General features: G+C 32.1%; 2 protein-coding genes and 2 long non-coding RNA genes across 8 annotated transcripts; 1 reads left to right on the top strand and 3 right to left on the bottom strand.

Annotated features, from left to right (window-relative positions):
* Positions 1 to 1,995: 1,995 nt before the first annotated feature.
* On the top strand, positions 1,996 to 8,880 carry LOC107891763 (zinc finger BED domain-containing protein DAYSLEEPER). Of its 5 annotated transcripts, none has more exons than XR_005918044.1 (4): positions 2,002 to 3,587; positions 7,216 to 7,287; positions 7,417 to 7,485; positions 8,020 to 8,880. XR_005918044.1 is itself a non-coding variant. In XM_041100415.1 (4 exons), the coding sequence occupies exons 1-4, from the start codon at positions 2,026 to 2,028 to the stop codon at positions 5,536 to 5,538; spliced, it is 432 nt and encodes a 143-aa protein (XP_040956349.1). In that variant the 5' UTR covers positions 2,002 to 2,025; the 3' UTR covers positions 5,539 to 5,576. The 5 variants fall into 5 exon arrangements, 3 of the variants coding, with proteins under 3 accessions (XP_040956349.1, XP_040956348.1, XP_040956347.1); XM_041100415.1 differs by lacking the exons at positions 7,216 to 7,287; positions 7,417 to 7,485; positions 8,020 to 8,880 and adding exons at positions 5,272 to 5,397; positions 5,486 to 5,576 and having other exon boundaries at positions 2,002 to 2,129; positions 3,439 to 3,587; XM_041100414.1 differs by lacking the exons at positions 7,216 to 7,287; positions 7,417 to 7,485; positions 8,020 to 8,880 and adding an exon at positions 4,894 to 5,576 and having other exon boundaries at positions 2,002 to 2,129; positions 3,439 to 3,587.
* A 963-nt stretch (positions 8,881 to 9,843) lies between these two features.
* Positions 9,844 to 11,225, bottom strand: LOC121220829 (uncharacterized). The gene is made up of 2 exons (XR_005918042.1): positions 10,401 to 11,225; positions 9,844 to 10,164 (listed from the first exon to the last, which is right to left on the bottom strand). It is a non-coding gene; the product is annotated as an uncharacterized lncRNA (long non-coding RNA).
* Positions 11,226 to 14,104: 2,879 nt separating this feature from the next.
* On the bottom strand, positions 14,105 to 17,951 carry LOC107891765 (shaggy-related protein kinase eta). Its single transcript, XM_041100411.1, has 12 exons — positions 17,627 to 17,951; positions 17,006 to 17,098; positions 16,797 to 16,856; positions 16,443 to 16,715; positions 16,294 to 16,368; positions 16,169 to 16,225; positions 15,519 to 15,659; positions 15,363 to 15,413; positions 15,191 to 15,286; positions 14,928 to 15,011; positions 14,662 to 14,763; positions 14,105 to 14,568 (listed from the first exon to the last, which is right to left on the bottom strand). The coding sequence occupies exons 1-12, from the start codon at positions 17,639 to 17,641 to the stop codon at positions 14,470 to 14,472; spliced, it is 1,146 nt and encodes a 381-aa protein (XP_040956345.1). The 5' UTR covers positions 17,642 to 17,951; the 3' UTR covers positions 14,105 to 14,469.
* Positions 17,952 to 19,476: 1,525 nt separating this feature from the next.
* LOC121220828 (uncharacterized) lies at positions 19,477 to 20,302 on the bottom strand. Its single transcript, XR_005918041.1, has 2 exons — positions 19,987 to 20,302; positions 19,477 to 19,722 (listed from the first exon to the last, which is right to left on the bottom strand). It is a non-coding gene; the product is annotated as an uncharacterized lncRNA (long non-coding RNA).
* Positions 20,303 to 21,833: the final 1,531 nt, after the last annotated feature.

The following is a 21,833-nucleotide window of genomic DNA, read 5'->3' as shown; positions in this document are numbered from 1 at the left end:
TGTAGCACCACCCGATCTGAAAGAAAGGTACCAACAACCAACTTTATGGGGTTATGGTCCGAAGTAGCAGCCGTCAGATTATAGAGCTTCAGCTTAGAGTAAGGAAACATCTGCATCCAGTCAGGAGTGGCAAAGGTTCTGTTAAGTCGCTCCAGCACAAAAGCATCTAAACCATGACCTCTTTCCCAAGTAAGCTGAAATCTTATTTGAGTATACAAGGTCCTCCAAGGACAAAACTACGTAGGGGTTGCCCAAACCTTGACAGTTCCATTGTTTTCGACGAGCCTCCGCTAAAAGGCTGGCCGATTCCTCTGTAATGGATAAAAAGGCTTCATCCGGAGGGGATTTATCACCACCAATACTAATCCCAATCCCAATCCCAATCGAGACGAATCCCGTCAGTTGTCTCACTTCGCAGTCGTTTCCTAACCTCATCGATGTCCATAACCATAGCTTCACATCGGAGCAAGCAGACAACCCTTCTCATGTAGTAACTGGACTGTTACAGAAGCTCCATCCCATAGCTCTATATGTGAAGCCCATGGAACTTCGGCCTACTTGAAGCAAATCATCCAAACTTTTCCCACGTTCTTAGTAGTCCTATTGAAAACTGAATTCTTAGGAAAAAAATAGACATCGATTCCCCTCTTTCGGCTGCCGAATTTTGAACCTCTTGGTCACCTTGGTTAAAGTCCAAGGGAGATAAAACCCTAACCTCCCTATGCCATTGAGTGGGCGATTTCCGTAGCTGTCGACGAGCCTCCGCCAGGATTTCCTCCGGTTACTCCCTAACCATGATTCCGTTTGGCATATCAAGCATTTTCCGGTAGTTCAGCTCGCTATGTCCTATAATCCCACACAAATAACACGCCACGGGAACTCTTTCATAGCTAAACGAAACTTCATAGAAGTTATCACCCTACTTCCGAACCTTCTTCTTCCTCATTAATGGAACTCTGATATCTAACCGTACTCTAATACGCATGAAGTTACCTGCATCATAGTCTAAAAACTATCCCATGATATTTCCTAGACTCACTGCCAACTTCTTCGATGCAAACCCAAGAGGCAGATCATGCACCTGGACCCACAGATGGGCAAATGGAAAGTTAATTTCCTCATAGATTTTCCCTCTTTGTCAACTATGAACCAAGAGAATGCAATTGTTGAACGAGCAAGGGCCACCTGATATCATCTTCTTCAGATGAAAAAATATGAAAAAAGTTAATTATATAGACACTCTTAGAATCTAATTTGTAAATCGAGAGAGAGTAGTCATGCCTTAATTTTTAAGATTATCTATGTATTTTTAAGAAATAAATGAAGTTTTAGTTTGTTGGATAAGTGTTAATGAAATATTCTTTAAAAATTAAGTTCAAATCCTTTCTCTCTTATCATTTTTATTATTTTACAAATTTTGTCTTAAACCCTAATATATATTTTGTCTTAAACCCTTATTTTTAAAATAAATATTATAAAATTGTTTTAAAAATGAGGAAAATTTATATTGGTTAAAAGAAATATGAGAAAGCATGAGAATTAAATGAGGTCCCAAGTTCGAATCTTTTCCCTTACGAAATAATTTAATTTTTGACAAAAATTTCTTATTTTTAATGTCTGTGCCACCGAAGCCTTGTAACCCTGAGTATAAATGTTAATTTTTCACAAATAATTTGCCTTTAATCCTCCTTCTCATTGCCCTAGTCGTTCATCTCCTTCTCTCCCTCTCTTAGATTTTATTTTATTTTCCTTTCTCCCATTAATGTTGTCGCCTACACTAGAGGTGATCATGAGTTGGGCGGCCCAGCCTGGCACAACGGCCCGCCCGAAATATAGGAGGGTTCGGGTAAAAATATAGGCCCGAAATATAGGTTTGGACAAAAAACAAGGCCCATTTAGAAAACGGGCCGGGCCTCGGGCAAAATTTTTTGAGCCCGGGCCCGGCCCGAACATAATAAATATATATTTTTATTTCTAAAATGCATTTCCCAATCCCATTAACCCATTTCCCATTTCCCCCATTTCATGTTTCTCCCTAACCCTAAGCCCGTGCCCTCCTCCCTTTTTTTCTCAATTCGAGTTCACCTTCGGCAACAATCCACCTCCACCTGCACCTGCACCTTCGCTTGGTAAGTTCATTCGGTAAATCTTATCTATTCCTCTCGTTCTTCGTTTCTATATTTGTTTTTTGTTTGATGTATGTTGCTGCCTTATGGTTCAGATTTTGTTTGACAGGCCGAAAATGCCTGTTGCTTCCTTATAGTTCCTTTTTTGTTTGATGTCTTTTCTGCTTAGTAGTTTTGCATTTGTTTAGTCGTTCAAAACCTTGTTGCTTCTTCCATCCACTGACTGTTGTACCAAGTGCCTGGTTTATAATTTGTCTTCTGCTTTCTCTTAATTGTTTAGTTGTCTGAATTTATGGTTGGATCTTATCCTGAACTTAACCAATTTATCCTGAAAAGTATTGCAGAAGACAATCTGGTTTGCAGGCATTTTTATTATAAACCTTGTTGTTTGTTGATCTTTCAGCAGACACTTCTATAATATTATTAATTAATGTTATTAATTAATTTAAATAATTAATATTGTTAATTTTTTTGATTAAACCATTAATTTTTAAGGTAATATACTGTTTTAATATACTGTTATAAAATTTATAATATACTGTTTTAATATACTATTATAAATATATTGTTTTAATATATTGTTTTAATATATTGTTTTAATATACTGTTATAAATACTACACCTTAATTTTTAATGTAATATATTGTTTTAATATATTGTAAAATACTACACCTTATTTTTTAATGTAATATACTGTTTTAATATACTGTTATAAATACTACACCTTAATTTTTAATGTAATTTACTGTTTTAATATACTGTTATAAAATTTGTAACTTTTTGAATTTCGTTTTAAGTTGTATTTTTTCTACCAAAAAGAAATTCACACATTAAATGTTGATGTCCTAATGTGTTATAGTGTTACTTGTCAAACATTAAAAATATTTAAATTTCAAATAATTACTTACCATTTTTAATAAAATACTAAAAAACTATGTCATTAATTGCCCAAAATGAAATTTAAAATCCAATAATTTTGTGATTAGATGTCGTAAATCGTAATTTACCTACAAATGTAGTGCCATTTTGAAGGTGCATGGCATTGATGAATCCTCAAATAGAGATATTAATGTACAAAGATTCTTTGAAGTGGAAGATGAGCTTGCTACACAATATTTATGTTCAATTATTTAATTTTAATACATGTATATAAATATATAAATATATAAATATATATAAGATTTATATGTATATAAATATATATAAGATTATTTAATTTTCATACATGAATATATATAATATATTCAATAATCGAGTTATAAATAAGATTATTTTTGGATTTCAAGACTTGAATTTTTATGACTATGGCTAGTTCGAACACTCTTATACCTGTGGACGATGGGTTTAATGAGTATGAAAGTGCTCTCAAACGTCAAAAGTTTACCACTTCAAAGGTGTGGGATGAAATGACAAAGCTTGAATGCGAGAACAAAAATGAATTGAAGGCACAATGTAATCACTGTAAGACTATCTTCTCTACTAAGTTTTCTAGTGGAACCTCTCATTTAAGACGTCATCTAAATAGCTGTTTGAAAAAAGTTAATAAGGACATCACTCAATACACCATAGGCACTCAACCATCACCAAAAGGTGTTCCATCTATAAAAAACTACAAGTTTGATGTAGATGAGTGTCGTCAAGCTATTTCGACTTTTCTTGTGTGTGGCAAGCATTCATTTAGGACAGTTGAAGAACCGGGATTTAGATACATAATGAGAATTGCTAGTCCTAATTTTAAGAATATAAGTAGACATACAACTGCTAGGGATGTCTTAATGTATTATGCAAAAGAGAGAGATCGTGTTAAAAAAGAGTTGGCTAAATCACCTAGTTTAATTTGTCTAACTTCCGATAATTGGAATTCGGAGCATACTAATGATGAATATATTTGCATTACTGCTCATTGGGTTGACAAAGATTGGAAGCTATAAAAGAGAATCATAAGGTTTAGAGCTTTATTTCCTCCGTATGATGGTTTGAACATAGCGGATGAACTTGTTTTATGTTTATCTCAATGGGGTATAAATAAGAAAATTTTTAGCATCATTTTGGATAATGCTTCTTTTAATGATGTTATGGCTTCTTGTCTTAAAAATCGTTTTCGTGCAAACCGAGCTATTTTGTGTGATGGTGCTTTTTTCAAGTTAGATGTTGTGCACATATATTGAATCTTATAGTTAAAGCTGGTTTGGAACTTGCTGATGATGTTGTTGGTAAGGTTCGAAATGGGATTAGGTACATAAAAAATTCAGGAATTCATAGGAAAAGATTTTATGATGTGGCCGACAAAAATTTTCATTTGAATGTGACCAAAAAGTTGCATCAAGATGTGTGTGTGTGTGATGGAATTCTACTTATTTGATGCTTGAATCTTCTCTTTACTATAAAGATGTGCTAGATTATTAGGGCCAACGGGATAAAGATTATCAAATATTTGCACTTTCTAACGAGGAGTGGAGAAATGTTGCTATTCTTTGCAAATTTTTGAAAGTATTTTATGATGTGACTTGTGTTTTTTCTGGTTCTAATTATCCAACGGCTAATCTTTATTTTAGAGGGGTTTGGAAGGTTTACAAGGTCTTGCTTGATACAGTTGAAGGTCCTTATTCGTTTTTAACTCCAATGGTTAAGCAAATGCAAGAGAAATTTAATAAGTATTGGGCTGAGTATTCGTTGATATTGTCATGTGCTGCAATTTTAGATTCTCGTTACAAGTTGAATTATGTGCAGCATTGCTTTAATACAATCTATGGTATTCATGCTTCAGATTTTGTTGAGACCATTCTTAGCAATCTTAGACTCTTGTTTGATGAGTATGTTAAGAAATACAAATCCACGTCTTCCTCTTTGGCTGGGAGTTCTAATGTTTCGGATAAAAATCTTGTTGATTCTAGTTTGGATGAACACAATGTTAATAGTGCTGATTTTGGGGGATATTTTGATAAGAGTGATGATTATAAACGTTATTTAAATGAATCTAGCACTAAGAGTGAAAAGTCATAGTTGGACATTTATTTGGAAGAACCGGAGCTTGAGCTGAATAGTCAAATAGATGTTTTAGATTATTGGAGCAAAAGTTCAGTTTGATACAATGAGCTTTCATTATTGGCTCGTGATCTTTTGGCAATTCCAATATCGACTACAGCTTCCGAATCGGCTTTTAGCATAGGTAAGAAAGTTATCACACCTTTGAGGAGTTCACTCAAGCCAAAAACGGTTCAAGCCGTTATTTGCTTGGATGATTGGATGCGAGTTAAGAGATTTTCAGCAGGTAATATTATTCTCGTTTTATTGTTGTAATTTTATATTATTTTTTCATCAATTTGATTATCTAATTATTTATTCTTATTTCATGTTAGAAATTAGTTGCAAAAAAGACTATGAGGATGATGTTTCTTCGGTTGCTTTTTAGGATACTTCCTTTCTAAATGTTGAAAATTTAATTTAGTTTACTTTTTATATAGTTTTATAAAATTAAATATGTTGATTGGTTAATGTATGAATATTATGGTTGGTTGCTTATATTTTACATGTTTTTTTATAAAATTTTAGTGTTTACTAAATTTAGCAAAATAATAATAAATATAGAAGCCATTTCTTAATCATTATTTGTGCACAAGGTACTTTGTTTAATGCCATTTTGTTGCTTGTTTAAGATAAGTATGGGTGAAATTAAGTAAAATAGTATGAAAAATAGAAGCTTTGGATAACTATAATCACATTTCTCCATTTATACGTTAATTATTGCATCTGGAAAGAGGCAAAATTGAGAACAAAAGTGTGAAAACCTTTACACTTAATTATTGCCTCTGTTTGACAAATTATGAAAAGGTAAGATTTTATAATTAGTAATTGGGTAACAATATTCCTTATCATAATTTCATACTTGTAGTAGTCTTGGGTAACAATAACGTTAAAAACATTATCATTAAATTCCCACTTCCTTTTACTTTTCGTATATTTTGAAATTTATTTTTTTTATTTTTATTTTAAAATTTTTAATTTTTATATTTCAAATTTTAAAATTTCATTTTAATTATTAGTATTGTTAAATTTGTTGATATGATATTTCATGGGCAAGGGTTCTACTTTAAAATAAAAATAAAAATTCTTTTTTTAACTCTTTATAATTTATAAAATTTTAAAATAGTAATGATAAAATTACACTTTGCCCCTCAAATGATAAAAAAAAGTTAATTTAATCTTTTAAAAATTATAAAAATATTGGCTATTAAAATTGTAAAATCATTTTTTATATATAAAAAAGGGCCGGGCCGGTCCCGGGCTTAGTTTTTTTTCCCCGGGCCGGGCCTGGCAAAAGTTTTGGCCCATATTTTGAGTCGGGCCAGGCCTGGGCCTAGGAAGCGGGCTGAATTTTTTTTGGACCCGACCGAACCCGACCTGGCCTGACCCGACCCATGATCACCTTTAGGCTACACCTCCCATTTTACAATTTCTTTCTTTTTTCTTTTTGGTTAAGATTGTGCACCATCTTCTTTATTATATTATTGCCATTTATCCTCATCTAAATTAGCGCCAAATCTTAAATCTTGAACCCCAAGATCGATATCAAACATTGCCAAAAAAGTGTCATTGCCGTTTCTCTCAACTAGATTGGGTAAGATCTCTTTTCTCTTCAATTTCTTGATTAATCTTGTCAATTAAAAATCAAAATTTCTAGATCTAGAATTTGGGGGATTTTAAATGATTTCAAAGGTATTTTTCCAGATTTTAATGAGATCTCAAACCATTTTAAAATTCAGCCCTAATTTTGGCCACCATGGGTGGTGGTGCTTGCGCCTATATGCGAGAAAGGGGGTGGTTTTGTTTCTTGGGTCTTGTCTATATTTTTTCAGCATTAAATTTTGTTCTTGAACCCTCCAAATCAGCCTTTAATCATATGTTAATTAGGGAGAGGCGTTCTTGATCAATTAGCCAATCAGATCCTACAAATCGTGAAATGTAAGTGCAATTAAGGATAACTAGTTTCTTATTTCGACATAGTTGTTGGGTAAAGGTTATGAATTGATTAAATGAAGGAATCTAATATTTAATTAGATACTGATTTTCCAGTATATTATTGAATTAGGTGTTGACCCAAATGCCCCAAATCATCCGTAAAGGCGAAGAACGACTGTACGTAGGTTTGCATCGATACAGTGTAAGGAATCTAACTAGTTTGGATTCATAAATTAGTTATAATTTCAACGATTAGTTTGAACTCATAAGTGGGTGTTTTGGGGCTGGTTTAATGGTAAATTGATTGAATTTATACTAAATTTTGGTTTAGGTTCGTTTAAGGAATTATTAAGGAAAATTGGAAGATTCATTAGTGTGCTGCGAGGAAGCGAAAAATAAGGTGTGGGTCCTAAACTCATAAAATTGTTTGAAAATGTTAAATATCATGTTATATATGATAAATTAGCTTGCTGATTAGATTGTCTTAATAGCCAAATTATTGATTTTGTGAGTGGTCGAACCATGTATGTTTCGAGCCTTAAAAGTTGACATGTTGACAAAATTGCTAGTTTGATAGTATGGATGTTTGATTGAGTTTGTAATTACATATTTGAGTTATGAGATATGAGAATTCTTGAATGAATGATATAATGTGTTAAGATATTAAGCTTATGTATGATTTAAACGCATGAGGTCTTTGTTATATTGTGTACTGAAAATGGTGTTATTTATGCACAATGGAAATATGTAAAGTATGTGAAATTGAGCGATATTGATTGATACCAACAAAATGGTAATTTGAAAGATTGGAACACTGTTTCCATTTATTGAAAGTATGTAATTATTGAGGACATGATGAGCATGTAAAATGAATATGAAAAGTATTGAGATATGATTATGTATGAGATTGTGTGACATATTGCATATGCATTAGGTTGGGATTTTGTGGTTGACGGAGGAGTTCCGTGGAGTATTAGCGGTATATTAAGTCCACATTATTCGTAGTCAGTGCATTACACCTAGAGTACCGAGGGGATTGGCAATTTTATCGCATATTATATGTTATTGGCGATTGTATCTCACTATTTGATATCCGACAGATTTTCTGCATTATTGATTATTCGGTGGTTTTACCACATCGAGCTATGCTCATAATGTTTTGGAGTTTGGTAGACGGGTTTTGGGGAACTCGTAGTGTGTAACGGATGGTATGGGTAGGAATCTTTTTGCATTGAATCATGTTCATGACATATTCGAATGTTATTGATTTATGCTACGCATTGTATTTTGTTGTATTGAATTGTACGGAAATTAATGATTGTTACTCGAATGAATGATGACATATGTTCATACACCGTTTGACATCAATTTGATAATGGCTATGTAATGACATGAAATTCCTATGATGGTTCTATTTTCTTCTGTTAATGCTAATATGTTTCACTGTATTTGATATTTTTTGCCCGTTTAAATAATTATTCAACTCACACTGAGCTTTTTATAAGCTCACCCCCCGATAGTGTTTAATTTTTCAAGTAAACCTCAAAATTAGAATCGGACTCGGTATTCGGAGAATCAACTTGGACCTCGGATTATTATTTTTTAATTAAGTATTATTAAGTCTTTATTGGTTTTGGCTTGTAATTTTTAATTATTTCTGGTCTGTGGCTTGGTAACTTTTCTTTTGGGGATTTTTGCATGCATGGATTAATCAAGCATAATAACTGGATAATGTATGATATTGGGCTTAAGTAAAATTTGATATTGTTCCCTAATTTCTACTACATTGCAAAGGAACTGTTTTTGAAAAACAAATCGATCAGGCAACTAATTTTCCAAAATGACTTGAAAAATGGTTTTTCCGCTGCATTAGTTTAACTTTGAGTTTTTTTTAAAGAAGAACGACAAGCAAATTATTTTTCTAAAACAACACTGTCAACAATAAAATGAATCCTAAGCATACACAACCTAATGAATGAGTGCTTTTAAGCTAACTCAAAGTACAACTATGGTTTTCTTTAAAATGAGTTTATTTAAAGTCTTAAAAAGTAACATAAGTTAGCTTAGCCATTTCGGTGACTAATGTAGCCTTCTCAATCTAGCCATAACGTCTAGGCCAGGTTTGGGAGGTTACACATAATGAAAGCAACGTTCTCTCCATTGCTTAATAATCCACTCCCCAGAAAACTAATCAATGTCGTTGACCTGAACTTCCTCTTCGAAAATAACCAACTTTGATTCCTCCTTTTTGAGAGACAAATCCTGAAACTTCGCCTCCATACCTTTAGTAAATCAAAAGAATCGATAAACAAACGACACAAAACTTGACAAGCAATACAAAATCTTGCGCTATAAAGCAAGATGAGCGAGGTAGAAAAGACACATATCATCTTACTATTTATCATGGTTATATGTTTTTTATTTTTAATGATATCATAAAATTATCTATGACTTTGTGAGGTTCAAATTCACGCACAGTTATGTGCAACAGATTTTAAGTTTACCCTTTTAACCTTTTGGGTAAATCAATTAATGTGTCAAGGCATTATCCACTAGTCATCATTTTAAATATGCCACTTAAGATTATTTCTAAAGATCTTATAATATAATATAAAATGATAAGTATTTGGTACGCTGACGGTGTATTATTTTCATTCTACAAGTAATCTTAAAAATTGGCTTGTATCTTATTTTTAATATTTTACTATATTTTTAATAAAGTATTTGTTTCATTCCCGTTACACGACAACGAGCAAAGTGGGACAACTGTAAAGGCCCAATTTCGTCCGACCCAAAACAAAAAAATAAACAACAGAATATAAAAACCAAAAAGATAAAAATTCAAGTCCACCTACAAAAAATAGGGCCCAATACATTACCCAAATTGCAGGCCTAATAACACAAAACCCTAAGGCCCACAACATTAAGTTTTCAGAAAACTAAATAAAACCTAGCCCTTTTGCACCGCACCCCACACGTCGGCGTGCTCGTCGTCCGAGGCCTGACGCGCCCCTGCCACCATTGTATCAAAATGGCAAAGGTGCGCTTCCCACTATCACCGTTGACCGCGCATCATCACCTGCAAAGAGAAAGAAACAAACAATGGCAGAAACAATAGAAACAGTAGAAAAGAAATAGAAAAAATAATAATCTAATGTAATATTCGGCTATAAAAGTCATAACTATCATGTATTGTTTTTCTAGACAAAAAACAATAGAAAAACAGAAATCGGATACAAACATAAAGTAAAAAAAGGTGATTTACTTTGTTTTCTTTTATTCGAAAAAATAAAAAATAAAAATAAAATCTTTTACCTGTCTCTTTGTGTTGTGCCATTTTCGGAGGTCTCCTTCAGTCACAAAAGCCGTCAAACCTATTAGGGTATCGTTCGAGCTTCAATAAAATGGGGATACGAGAGGGTGAAATGGCAGAAAATGGTAAAGGCCGAAGTTTTTCCGTTCTTTTTTTTATTATTTTTTAGGCGTTTGCCTTTAGATCTGAACTTTAAGGTTAAAAACTGGCTAAAAAAGGGGGTTTCTTCAAACTCTGGCCACCGAAGGCGACGGTTGTCGTCGCCGATGATCGGTGGCCAGGGCGAAATGTTGGTGGCTCAAAGGCCGAACTAAAAAAAATTGAGAGAAAAAATGGTTTTTAAAGTTTTTTTTTAAAAAAAAACTTAGGCAAAATGATTTTTTTTTAATTTTGGTTTATATAGGCAGGAATAAACGACGCTATTTTGGCGGGTGTTCGTAAGTCCCAAAATGAAGCCGTTTTGAGGCCGACCCGATGACCCGACCTGAATCGCACATGATCCTCGTGTTTTTGATGTGGGGGGTTTATTTGTGTCTTTGGTCCTTCCGCTTTTGCTGCTTGTTTCAATTTAGTCCTATTCTTTTTTTAATTATTTTGTTTCTTCCCCTGTAATTTTAACTCGCTTACAAATTAGTCCCTTGACTCAGCGCTAACCTTCTGGGAAATAACACGTGTCCTGGGGTTGGGAATATTTTCCCATTCGCCCCCTGCTCTTTTTAGCGTTATATTTTAGTCTTTTATTTAGGAATATTTTCCTATTCGGTCCCTGTTCTTTCTCGCGTGTTACATTTTAGTCCTTATTAATCTATTTATTTATTTTATTACGATTTGTGCTTTTAATTTCATTTAAATTTTGATTTAGTCCTTTATTTATTTAATTTCAACCTTTTATGAATTTTATTTATTTATTATTTCTTTATCATTTATTATAGTTAAAATTTATATTATTCACTTTCCTTTTATTTGCACGTTTGCTGCCCCTGTTATCATTATTATTATTGTTATTTATCTTTTTTTAACTATTTATATTTGTATTAGAATAGTAATTATAACATGATTATCGCCATTTTTATTATGAATTGGTGTTTTATTATTATATTTATATCATTGTCATTTACTAGCATGACATTTTTATTCTTCGTATATCATCGTTTCATTTTTACGCACTACCATTTTATTTTATTTTGTTACAATCATGCCATGAATCGTGTTTAAATATATTTATCGATTGTTGTATTATACCCAAATAAGTTAAATGCACATTGCTTTAAATGTTACATTTGTTTTTACTCGATGAAGGAAAATTTTAAAATTAAGGCAATGTTCTGTATTTGGAGATTTGAGAAGTTATGCTCTAACTTACGGGGTTCGGCTTTCTTTTTGAACCTAGATAACCGAACATCCCTTTTAAAACTAAAACACATGAGATTTAAATAGTAATTAAATAAGGAGCAAGCTTATTTTCGAGGATTTGAGATGTCGTGTCCTAACTTACAGGATATGACCTTTTTGTTTTGGTTACCTCGAGATAAGAAGGCCTTTTACATACATTTTGATTTATTTAAATGATTTTAATTAAAAATAACATTATGCAAAGATGGATCATGTTTTAAATTTTCTTCAAATTTTTAATTCTCGACACTAAGACATTAAGTAATCAACTAGATACCAATTTTGGGCGTCTCGAGGGTGCTAATCCTTCCTCATGCGTAACCGACTCCTGAACTCATTTCCTGAATTTTGTAGACCAAAAATCACTGTTTTAGTAAATCAAACCTTCTATTAAAACGATCAAATTACGAGGTGATCCGATCACATCTCATAAAAAAGATTGGTGGTGACTCTGATTTAGGTTCTTTTTAAAATAAAAAGTCGATTTCAAAAAGGTTTCGACATTATGTTTTATATATTTCTTTATTGCGCTTTACTTTTATATCTCTTATATTATTTGCAAATTTATAATGAGTTAAATCATTTACGTGGTTGGGAGATTCGTGGGGTTAATAACAAGTAATTGAAAGATAATTAAAATTTGATTTAGAAAAGATGATTGGGGTTTAATTTTCTTAATTTGTGCACCTGCCATTAATTTTAATAGAATTTTAAAGAAAATGTAAGTTGAGTAGCTCCTTACTTTTGCTTTAGTGATCTAATCGAGAGTTTACCCAAGATTGATTCCAGTTAGCGATAGCTAAAGAGAAGCTGGTAATGGTAGCACTTAGCCTAAATTTGGCATGATTTTATATAATATTAAAGGTAAGGGATACAAACATGTATGTAATAAAAATCTTAACTACCGCTACATTCAACTCAAAACATATTGTTAATTCTAAATTTAAGTTAATCTGACATTATTCAATAATTGCCATCTACTGAAGTTGATCCTTAACTACTTCATTTATGAATTGACGTTTAACAAGGTTATTGTTCTTTTTACACTCTTTATATTCATTTGTTTTATAAAAAATTAATTGAAGTCTAACTGCACACTTTTTTGTATGTTTGATCTTGAAATATTTCTTAACATATTTATTTTATTCTAATTATTACTCCTTAACACTATTTTAAAGCTTTATTTATACAGTTTTGAACTGGATTTTTACATGCTATTAGCCACCGAATAGATTGTAAGATTTTTCAACAGGTTTGATAAAAACAAAGCAAAAGTACATAGCTTAATGGGCAGTAAACATTCTTTTTTACTTTCGCTAGTATTAACGATCGGACTTTAATTACAAATTAAAAGTAAATAAAATAAAATTCAAATATCTGAAAGCACCAGGAGCAATTAAACCATTTCCATTATTTTGCTTTTCTCCAAATGAATATTTATAACCTTAGAAAATAGTTGCTATAACCCCTTTAAAATTTGTAAAATTATACTTTTTTTTTTAAATTTTATATCACTGAACTCTGAAAAAAAATTATATAAAAAGATATCCATAAAAAATTTATGCTAAAAAAAATGAAACCTTAGCTAGAAATCAAAGTGTTCTAAATTTAAAACCTATGTATTGGGATTATTTTTATAAATTTATTTTGAATTTATAAACTTGTACCCTCATAATTATATTTAATACTTAGTTTAAAAAATAAGTCATTTACCAACCAAAATAATATTCGATTGACTCTTGACATCAACTCCATCTTGCGTATAGTAAAGATAAAGATCCTTGTATCTTTTTCAACTATAAACATATTATTCTACTTTTAATATACAAACTTGGGTCAGTTATATCAATGGGAGGATATTGTGCACATAACATATTATCATATAATATATATATATATATATTAAAATAGGATAATTATTCTATACACTGCAAAAAAAGATTTAACAAAGTTGCCAATATGTCCTTGTAAAATTAAAAATAAATAAATAAATAATAGTATCCTAATCCCGCTTGTTCCACTTGCAGTCACAGAATAGAATAAACTACCTTGTGGAATGAACTAACCTACCCCGTGGAAATAGAAATAAAACATAATCACATGATCTTCGATTTAAAACTAAAGATTCAATCCGATTTTTTCTCCAACTTTGCACCAGTTGGACTGATTATTTTGATAGAAACCCAATTTTTATATAATCACTGGACCGAACTAACCATTGGGTTTTTTATTCAACTAATCTAACCGGGCGGTTTAGTTTCTTATTCCAGTATTAGAAAAGAAGTAATAATATTAACTTTGCACACTAACAGTATCAATAAATTGTCTGCCATTTGAAGTCAGCTACCACAATAACTAAAAAACACAAGAACCAATCTAAAGCCTACCTTCGGGCCATTTCTATGGTACTTTTTCCCTCACCAGCACCATTTTTCTGTCTTTTTCACCTTAAAAGTCTTTTATCTTTTACTATCAAACCATGTTTACATGTACATATAACAAATAAGGCATTTTCACAAACAGCTAATACTCATATAGAATAAAGGAGCAAAAGAGGCTGCCTGAGACTTACATGCCGTTGAGACAGGCTCAGATCGATGGTGGTTATCCAATGATAGTACTTTCCTTTGTGTCCCATGTCGACTAGGAGATACCGAGTCTTGTATCAATTTTGAAGTTTTATGTTCTGGCTGGATGCATGAAATGTTGGAGCCCTATCTGTCGTTTCACATGATCCGGAATCAACTTCTTAATCAGCTCCGGTGAAGCCTCAGATAACTGTAACCAAAAGAAACCGTTGATTCAATGAGAAACTGACATCATTGTATGAAAGAAAAGAATGTTGGAATGGTGTTTAGTTCAGAAACATACTTCCTGTTTGAAGTTGAAAAGTGGTGGTAAAGGTCGACCATTTGGTAGGCGAGCATTAGGTTCTCGAAGCTCATCAAAGAAAGGATGAGCACATGCTTCATGCTGTTGTAGCAAAGGGCAGATTACAGAAACATGAGATTAGGGGACGTTCTCACTAAAACATAAATATTGGAAGAAGTGAAATGATAATTGAATAATTTGAGCATATTCTTCAAGTCAAAAATGGAAATATCACTCATCAAAAGAGGGAGACACTCGCAACTCACAGCTGTACAGCGAAGACTAGGTGAGTATTGCAGGAGTCGTGAAGTAAGATCAATTGCTTCGGGAGGCATCCTTTTGTGAAAAACCTATAAACATAGAGAGTAAAGTAAAAGTACTTCACGATATTCAAGAATTTTAATTTTTTTAAAGAAAGAACAGCAGACATTCATGAGAAAGATATCCCGAAGGCATTACAAAAATAATCCGTCTCTACACCAATCATTAAAGTGACAAATTTAAAAAAGAACTGTAAAAAGTTATTTACCTTGTGCCACGGATGCGCTTTCATCTGTGGAAACCTAAAATCCATGTAATTGGGATTCATGCAGCGAATTTCTTCCCTAGTGGGGGTACCTAAAACCTGGAGGAAAAGATGTAATAAGCAGACTGATGGTGCAATGAAATGCATAACATCAAGCATCACAAAGCAAACATACCTTAATAATCTCTACAAGCTGGCCCACTGCGTTCTCTCCTGGAAACAATGGCTACTCAAGGAAAAAAAAAAGGTCTCAAGGACCAGAGAAACTGAATGATTGCTAGATATGACAGATCAAAATAAAAAAAAAGGAATAAACAGGGAAAAGGCTAACCTGGCCCAGCAAAAGTTCAGCTAGAACACAACCAGCTGACCAGATATCAATTGAGGTTGTGTATTCTGTTGCACCAAAGATAAGTTCTGGAGCCCGATAGAAACGTGAACATATGTAGGAAATGTTGGCTTCACCTTTGACCTGGTTGAAAGTAAATAAATAGTAAGTGCAAAGTTTTGAGAGAAAATTATAAGCAAAACAGAATCGGAAGCATGTTAAGGTAATCTTTTCATCCCTTCACACCACAAAGTGGCCATAAAGGAAGCTAAACGAAAGGGGAAATGCTAACAAGGGAAGTGCCCATTTCAAAAGGGCTAAGCTAGAAAACGTTAGCTTAGATTCCGTATTTATAGTATTTACGGTGATATAAAAGAAGAGAAAAAAGTTAAACGAGTTCTAGTAGTTTGCACAATCATGAATCAACAGTAAAGAGTCACTGATTGGGATGTCAAAATGCTGATTTTGCAAATGATTGCAAGAGTAGCAACTTGCACCCTTGAAACACATGAAAATCCTTTTAGAAATTATGATCAGAAGAAACATTCACATAACAGAGAGCCAAAATCCTATTTTAGTTTTAGAAACTTATGGACCCAATAAATTTGAAAGGAAGAGACGTTGGGAAATTAATATAGAGTGAGCTAACTTACAAGCACTTTTGCACTTCCAAAATCACAAATCTTAACCTGGTGAGTGAGAGGATCAACCTGTAAAACGACAAAAATTAGTAACATATTCAAAACATTCTACTAAAAACCATCAGTAAGAGAAGTACCAAAACATTTTGTGGCTTCAAATCCCTATGGCAAACTCCAACAACACTGTGGAGGTATGCAAGCCCCCTGAATATCTGTAAAACTTCGTCTATTTACAATAAAGGACATTATTCAATAAATCAAGCATGGAAAAGACTACTATGCACACCTGGTATGTGTAAAGCTTGACATATATAAGCGGCATTCTTTGATTTGCACTGCTGTAGTGTTTTAAAACCCTATACATGCTCTCTGGTACATATTCCATAACCAAGTTAAGAAAAAGCTCATTTTTCGTTGTCGTGGAAAAGAAACAATGCTTCAAGGAAATCACATTCGGATGATCCAGCACACGCATCAACTGCAGTTCACGATTTTTGTATCTCCTGTCCTGTAAAACTTTCTTTATAGCCACGGTCTCACCCGTTTCCAAGCATTTTGCCTGAAAGAAAAGATGCATCAGCATGTTAAATATCATCAACATAAGATCAGTTTCAACTACAGTCTAACTATGTCTCGGTACCTGGAAAACAATCCCAAAAGATCCAGTGCCAACTACACGCTCAGCCATATAACTGATGGTCTACAATAATCAAGACATAGGAAACATGAAATCCCAAGTAAAACATTCTTGTTATCATTACTAACATTGATCTTAACCATGTAAAAGCCTATAGCTAAAGCATAATCTGAACATATATGAAAGTAAGTAACACAATAAGTGAAATATACCTGTTTAGGCTCTCCATTTTTGCCTCCAATCGTTGTGGAAATGATGTGACCGGTAACCGGATCATTGACATCAACAACAAGGGCCGACATTTCCTGATAAATTAAGAATCTCATGGTTAGAAAAAAGAGATATGAAACTTTTAAGGAGCAAAAAAAATGAAGATCCAAAAGAACCAGCTTTTCCCTTGATAAAAGTTACGAAGTCCAAAAAAGAACAAATCCATTTAATAATTTAAGCTACAATGTTCAATTTGATCCGATAGTTTTTAACCTAAGCTAAAAACACACACATAAAACCACAAAAGGAAAAAGAAAAAAAGAATGATACAAATTTCGACCTTTAAAGAAAATAATTAAAAGCTCATAACTACAAAAAAAAATACAGAGAAGCGATCACAGACAGATCGAACAAATACATAGCAAAATCTCATTATCTAGGGTTCCTCGATTAGCAGAATCAACTACAACGCCATAAAAAAAAAAAGAAAATCTAATAATAATTTTTTTAAAAAGGATCTAATATAATCATAAGCAAAACATTCACCAAAAAATTCGAAGATTCAGTTCCGAATTCCGATATCAGAAAAAATTTGAAAGAAAAAAGAAAAGAAGAAAGTTTACCTTATCGTCAGCCATGACGAGCAAAAAGGAATATGATGATGATTAACAAGAATTAGAACAAGCAAACGAGGACCTAGGAGAACGACAGTGAACTAATGCGCATGTGATTCCACCTCTCCCTCCATTTTTCCCTTCTTTTCTTATATTTATTTTCTTCCGTTTCTTGGTCTTCTGTCTCTGCTTTCCATTTTCTTCTCTCTTTTTTTCTTTTTGTTTCTAAACTTCCCAAACAGCCCTTTGAATTCTTATCTAATTATTAAGGACGAGATTTGAAATTTTCCCGAGAAAATTTTGGAGAAAAACAAATAAAATTGAAATAAATTAATCGCCGACGTTTTTTAATTATTGAGCAGTTTTAACGTTTTCCGTCATTCGTCTCTTCCGTTGGGACAAGCTTTTGTTTTATATCCGTTATTCTTACCGTTACTACGTTATTTTGTATTTCTGCTAGTACGGGTCTCACCCTCTCTTTTCATTGGTTAATTTTTTTAAACTAAATTATTAAGTAAAAACTTAAAAAGGTTAAAATATGTTTTAGTTTTGGTATTTTTTATATATTTAAAGTTTAGTCCTCGTACTTTTATTTAAAGGAATTTAATTTTTTTATTTTTGAATTTAAAAATTTAAGTTTAATTTTTAATAGGGTTAGAATTTTTTGTTAAATTTGTTATTGTAACATTTTGTAATTTTTTTTAAAAATATTCGCTAAATAGTCATGTGAAAAAAAATTAACATTGTAATGGACCTAAATTTAATAAAAAAAATTAATTATGTTAACGATTCTTAAAATTGATGCAGCATTTAATTAGAATAAATTATTTAGACTAATGACATTGTAAAAGTTAATATATGAAATTATGTCAAAAATTAAAATATGGAGACCAAAACTGAAAGTTGACTATTTTTATATAATCTTAGAAAAGAAAAGAGAGGGATTAGAATTAAAATTTAATCAAAACCTTATAATGTTAGGAAAACTTAGACGAAAAATTGAGGTACAAAATTTTATCAAATATTAATTTTGAGTATATAAATTCAAAAGAAAAGAAGTAGATGGATCAAAACTGAAATTTGATCGGAAGACCTTAATATATATATAAATTTAAAAGCTTAATACTTCTTTTGACTCATGTATTTTAGTTAAATTATCACTTTAGTACCTATACAATTTTTTTATTAGTTTAATCCTTGTATTTTATTTTTTATTAGTTTGGCCCCTATACTTCCGTTTTGTAATCATGTTATCCTTAACCCAAATTTTTGTTAATAAAATCAATCGATGATATATTGCCACGTGTCAAGAAAAAGTACCCAATCTTATGCCATAAATCATCATGAAATTGACGTCTATCTTTAGAGAGAATTGTGAACCGATAGGGTTTCATTGAAAGAATATTTTCTAGAATATTTTGGTCAAACCTAATTCAAGATGTAGGTTCCTCAAGAGTTTAAAGGAGTATAATTGTTCAACTTGTTATAGGGACCTTGGTGCCTTTTATCTTCATATGCTTCAAAATGTGAGGTGATACTCCTTGGGGAGCTCTTTAAAGAATCGAGGAAATGCGTATGATGTTGTCCTCGCTCCTAAGTTCACCCTTAAGTTGGGGAGAATATGATCTTGATATCTACTTAATGTTTGCCCATGGGCGAGGTGATCTCCATTTCTTTTACGATGAGGTAGAAAATTCAAATGCATATTCCTCAGTTTTCTCAAATTCTGTAAATTTTTTAGCTCTCTCATACAGGTTAACCACGTCTTGAGGCTTGTTATTAGTAAAGGAGTACCATACATGCTTGTTGTTTACGCACATTGTGAATGCATCCACTGCCCATGATCACTAAGATCCCTTGTGTTAAGGGTCACCATATGAAAGCGATTAATGTAGTTGTAATAGGACAATTTATCCTAGGCCCAAATTACAAATAAAAGGCCCAATCTACCCAAACAGAAACCAGACAAAAAAACCATAATGGCCCAATAGGCCCAACACCCAAAACTTTTCAATAGAAACCCTAGCCCCTTTTGCACTGCACCCTAGCTTAGTGCCGCCGCCGCTCCTAGCCTCTGCCACCATCAACCGCTCCTCAATCACCACCTGCAAAAAATAGCAAAGAACAAGCAAGAACAATGGACAAACAGTAAAAATATCTTTTTGTATTCGGCTATAAAAGTCAGGATAATCATGCATTTTTGGACACAAAAAATCTATCAAAAAAGGAGAGAAATTGAATACAAAAAAGAAATAGAAATGAGATATAAACTCAAAAAAACAAAAGGTGATTCTTTTATATTTTTATATTTTTATCTGTTATTTTCGAAAATATATATAATAAAATAAAAAATGAAACCCTTTTTTTACCTTTATCGCCGCTGTCGTCTTCTTCCTCTGTTTTGAAAGACCGACGGATCCTTTGGGACTCGCCGAATGGTCGCGACAGAAGATGACTGAGAACCGAAAGGTTCCTTTGATTTTTTCAAATTTTGGTGGGATTTTTTGGATATTTTGGCCTTAGATCGGGGTTGAGGGAAATAAAACGGCCAAAATGGGCTTTTTTAGTGAACTTCGGCCACCGGGGACGGCGGCCGCCGTTGTCGACGAGTGGCCGTGGCGGATCGACGGTAGCCCAATGGCCGGACGGAGGAAAAATTGAGAGAAAAAGAAAAAGGGCTTTTAATTTTTTTTAAAACTAGAGCAGAATGATTTTAAAAAAAAAATTGGCTTATATAGACGACGCTAAATGACGTCGTTTAGGGCTGACTTCAATAGCCTCAAAACGACGTTATTTTGGGGCCAAACCCGAAATCTGACTCGAACCTTTAATAGGATCCTTTTTTAAAAAATGGTCTATTTGTGCTTTTGGTCCTTCTGATTTTGCGGCTTGTTTTAATTTAGTCTTATTTCATTTTTTTTCATTTTGCCATTTAATTTTATTTTATTTTCATTTTGATCCTTGGACCATTTTAAGTGATGAATGCCTGAAATGACATCGTTTTGAGGTGCGACCCGAAAACTGACCCGACCCGCCTTAGGATCTGGGTGTTTTCACAGCAAGGGTCTATTTGCGACCTCTTTTTAATTTGGTCCTAATTTTTCTTTTTTTTTTGTTTTAGATCGCACCACTTAATTTTAAATTTCTTTCAAATTGGTCCATAGACCGCTGACCCTTGGGGAAAGAACGCGTGTATTTTTGGGTTAATTTCTTCGAAGCCCTCGAAACTTTGCATATCATTTTAATTTAGTCATTTATGTTTTTTTAATTCAAACCTTAGATTTCAATAGACATTCAGTTTAGTCCTTATTTTCCATTTTCCTTTATTATTTTGCGATTTATAATTTAATTTTTATTTAAATTTCAATTTAATTCCTTATTTATTTAATTTCAACTTTTCATGAAATTTTTTTATTATTTACTTATTTATTATGGAAATTTCAACCTTTCATGATTTATTTATTTATTTATTATTGTCTTGTTTTTTTTTCTAATTTCGTACATTTTTGTACATTTTTATCATATTGTCATTATTACTTTATTTTTTTTATTTCTTTTATTTTTAGTACTTTCATGTCTTGTCTTTTTAATCATGCATCTTCTGTTTATTTTTATTTTGAATAATCTTATCTATTTTATTATTATTACATTATTTATTTTATTTATATTTTATCATTCTAATATCCTACTCAAGTATCCATTTTATTTTATTTTACCAAACTACTATATTATTTATACATGTTATTCTATTTTATCCTTGTTATTTTCATTTTATTTACTTATATTATTAATATAATAATAACTACTCTTTGATTAATACCATTATTGATATTATTATAAAATTGATATTATTATTATAAAATTGGTATTCTCATTATTATCGTAGTTGCTTACTATTATCATTTTATATGTTATATCACAACATATTCATTCGTTTTTGTTAAAAATATACGTATCGTTTTAAAAAAGGGGGTCATCTTTGTTTTATATAACGTATGAAATATTCAAAAAAGAGGTAATGTTCATTATTTTTGGGATTCGAAAAAGTCGTGCTCTTAACTTACGAACTATGACATTTTCTTAGAACTGAAATAATCGAATATCCTATTTAAAATAAAATAAAAAACAAATCTTGAGTAACGATTAAAATGGTGATTATTTTGGTTTTCGAAAACTAAGGGTGTTGTGTCCTAACTCATGGAGCATGATCCTTCTT

The sequence above is a fragment of the Gossypium hirsutum genome, chromosome D09 (assembly GCF_007990345.1).
Source record: "Gossypium hirsutum isolate 1008001.06 chromosome D09, Gossypium_hirsutum_v2.1, whole genome shotgun sequence".
Lineage (NCBI taxonomy): Eukaryota > Viridiplantae > Streptophyta > Magnoliopsida > Malvales > Malvaceae > Gossypium > Gossypium hirsutum.
The sequence above is the reverse complement of the archived record's forward strand: the minus strand, read 5'-3'. Positions and strand labels throughout refer to the sequence as shown.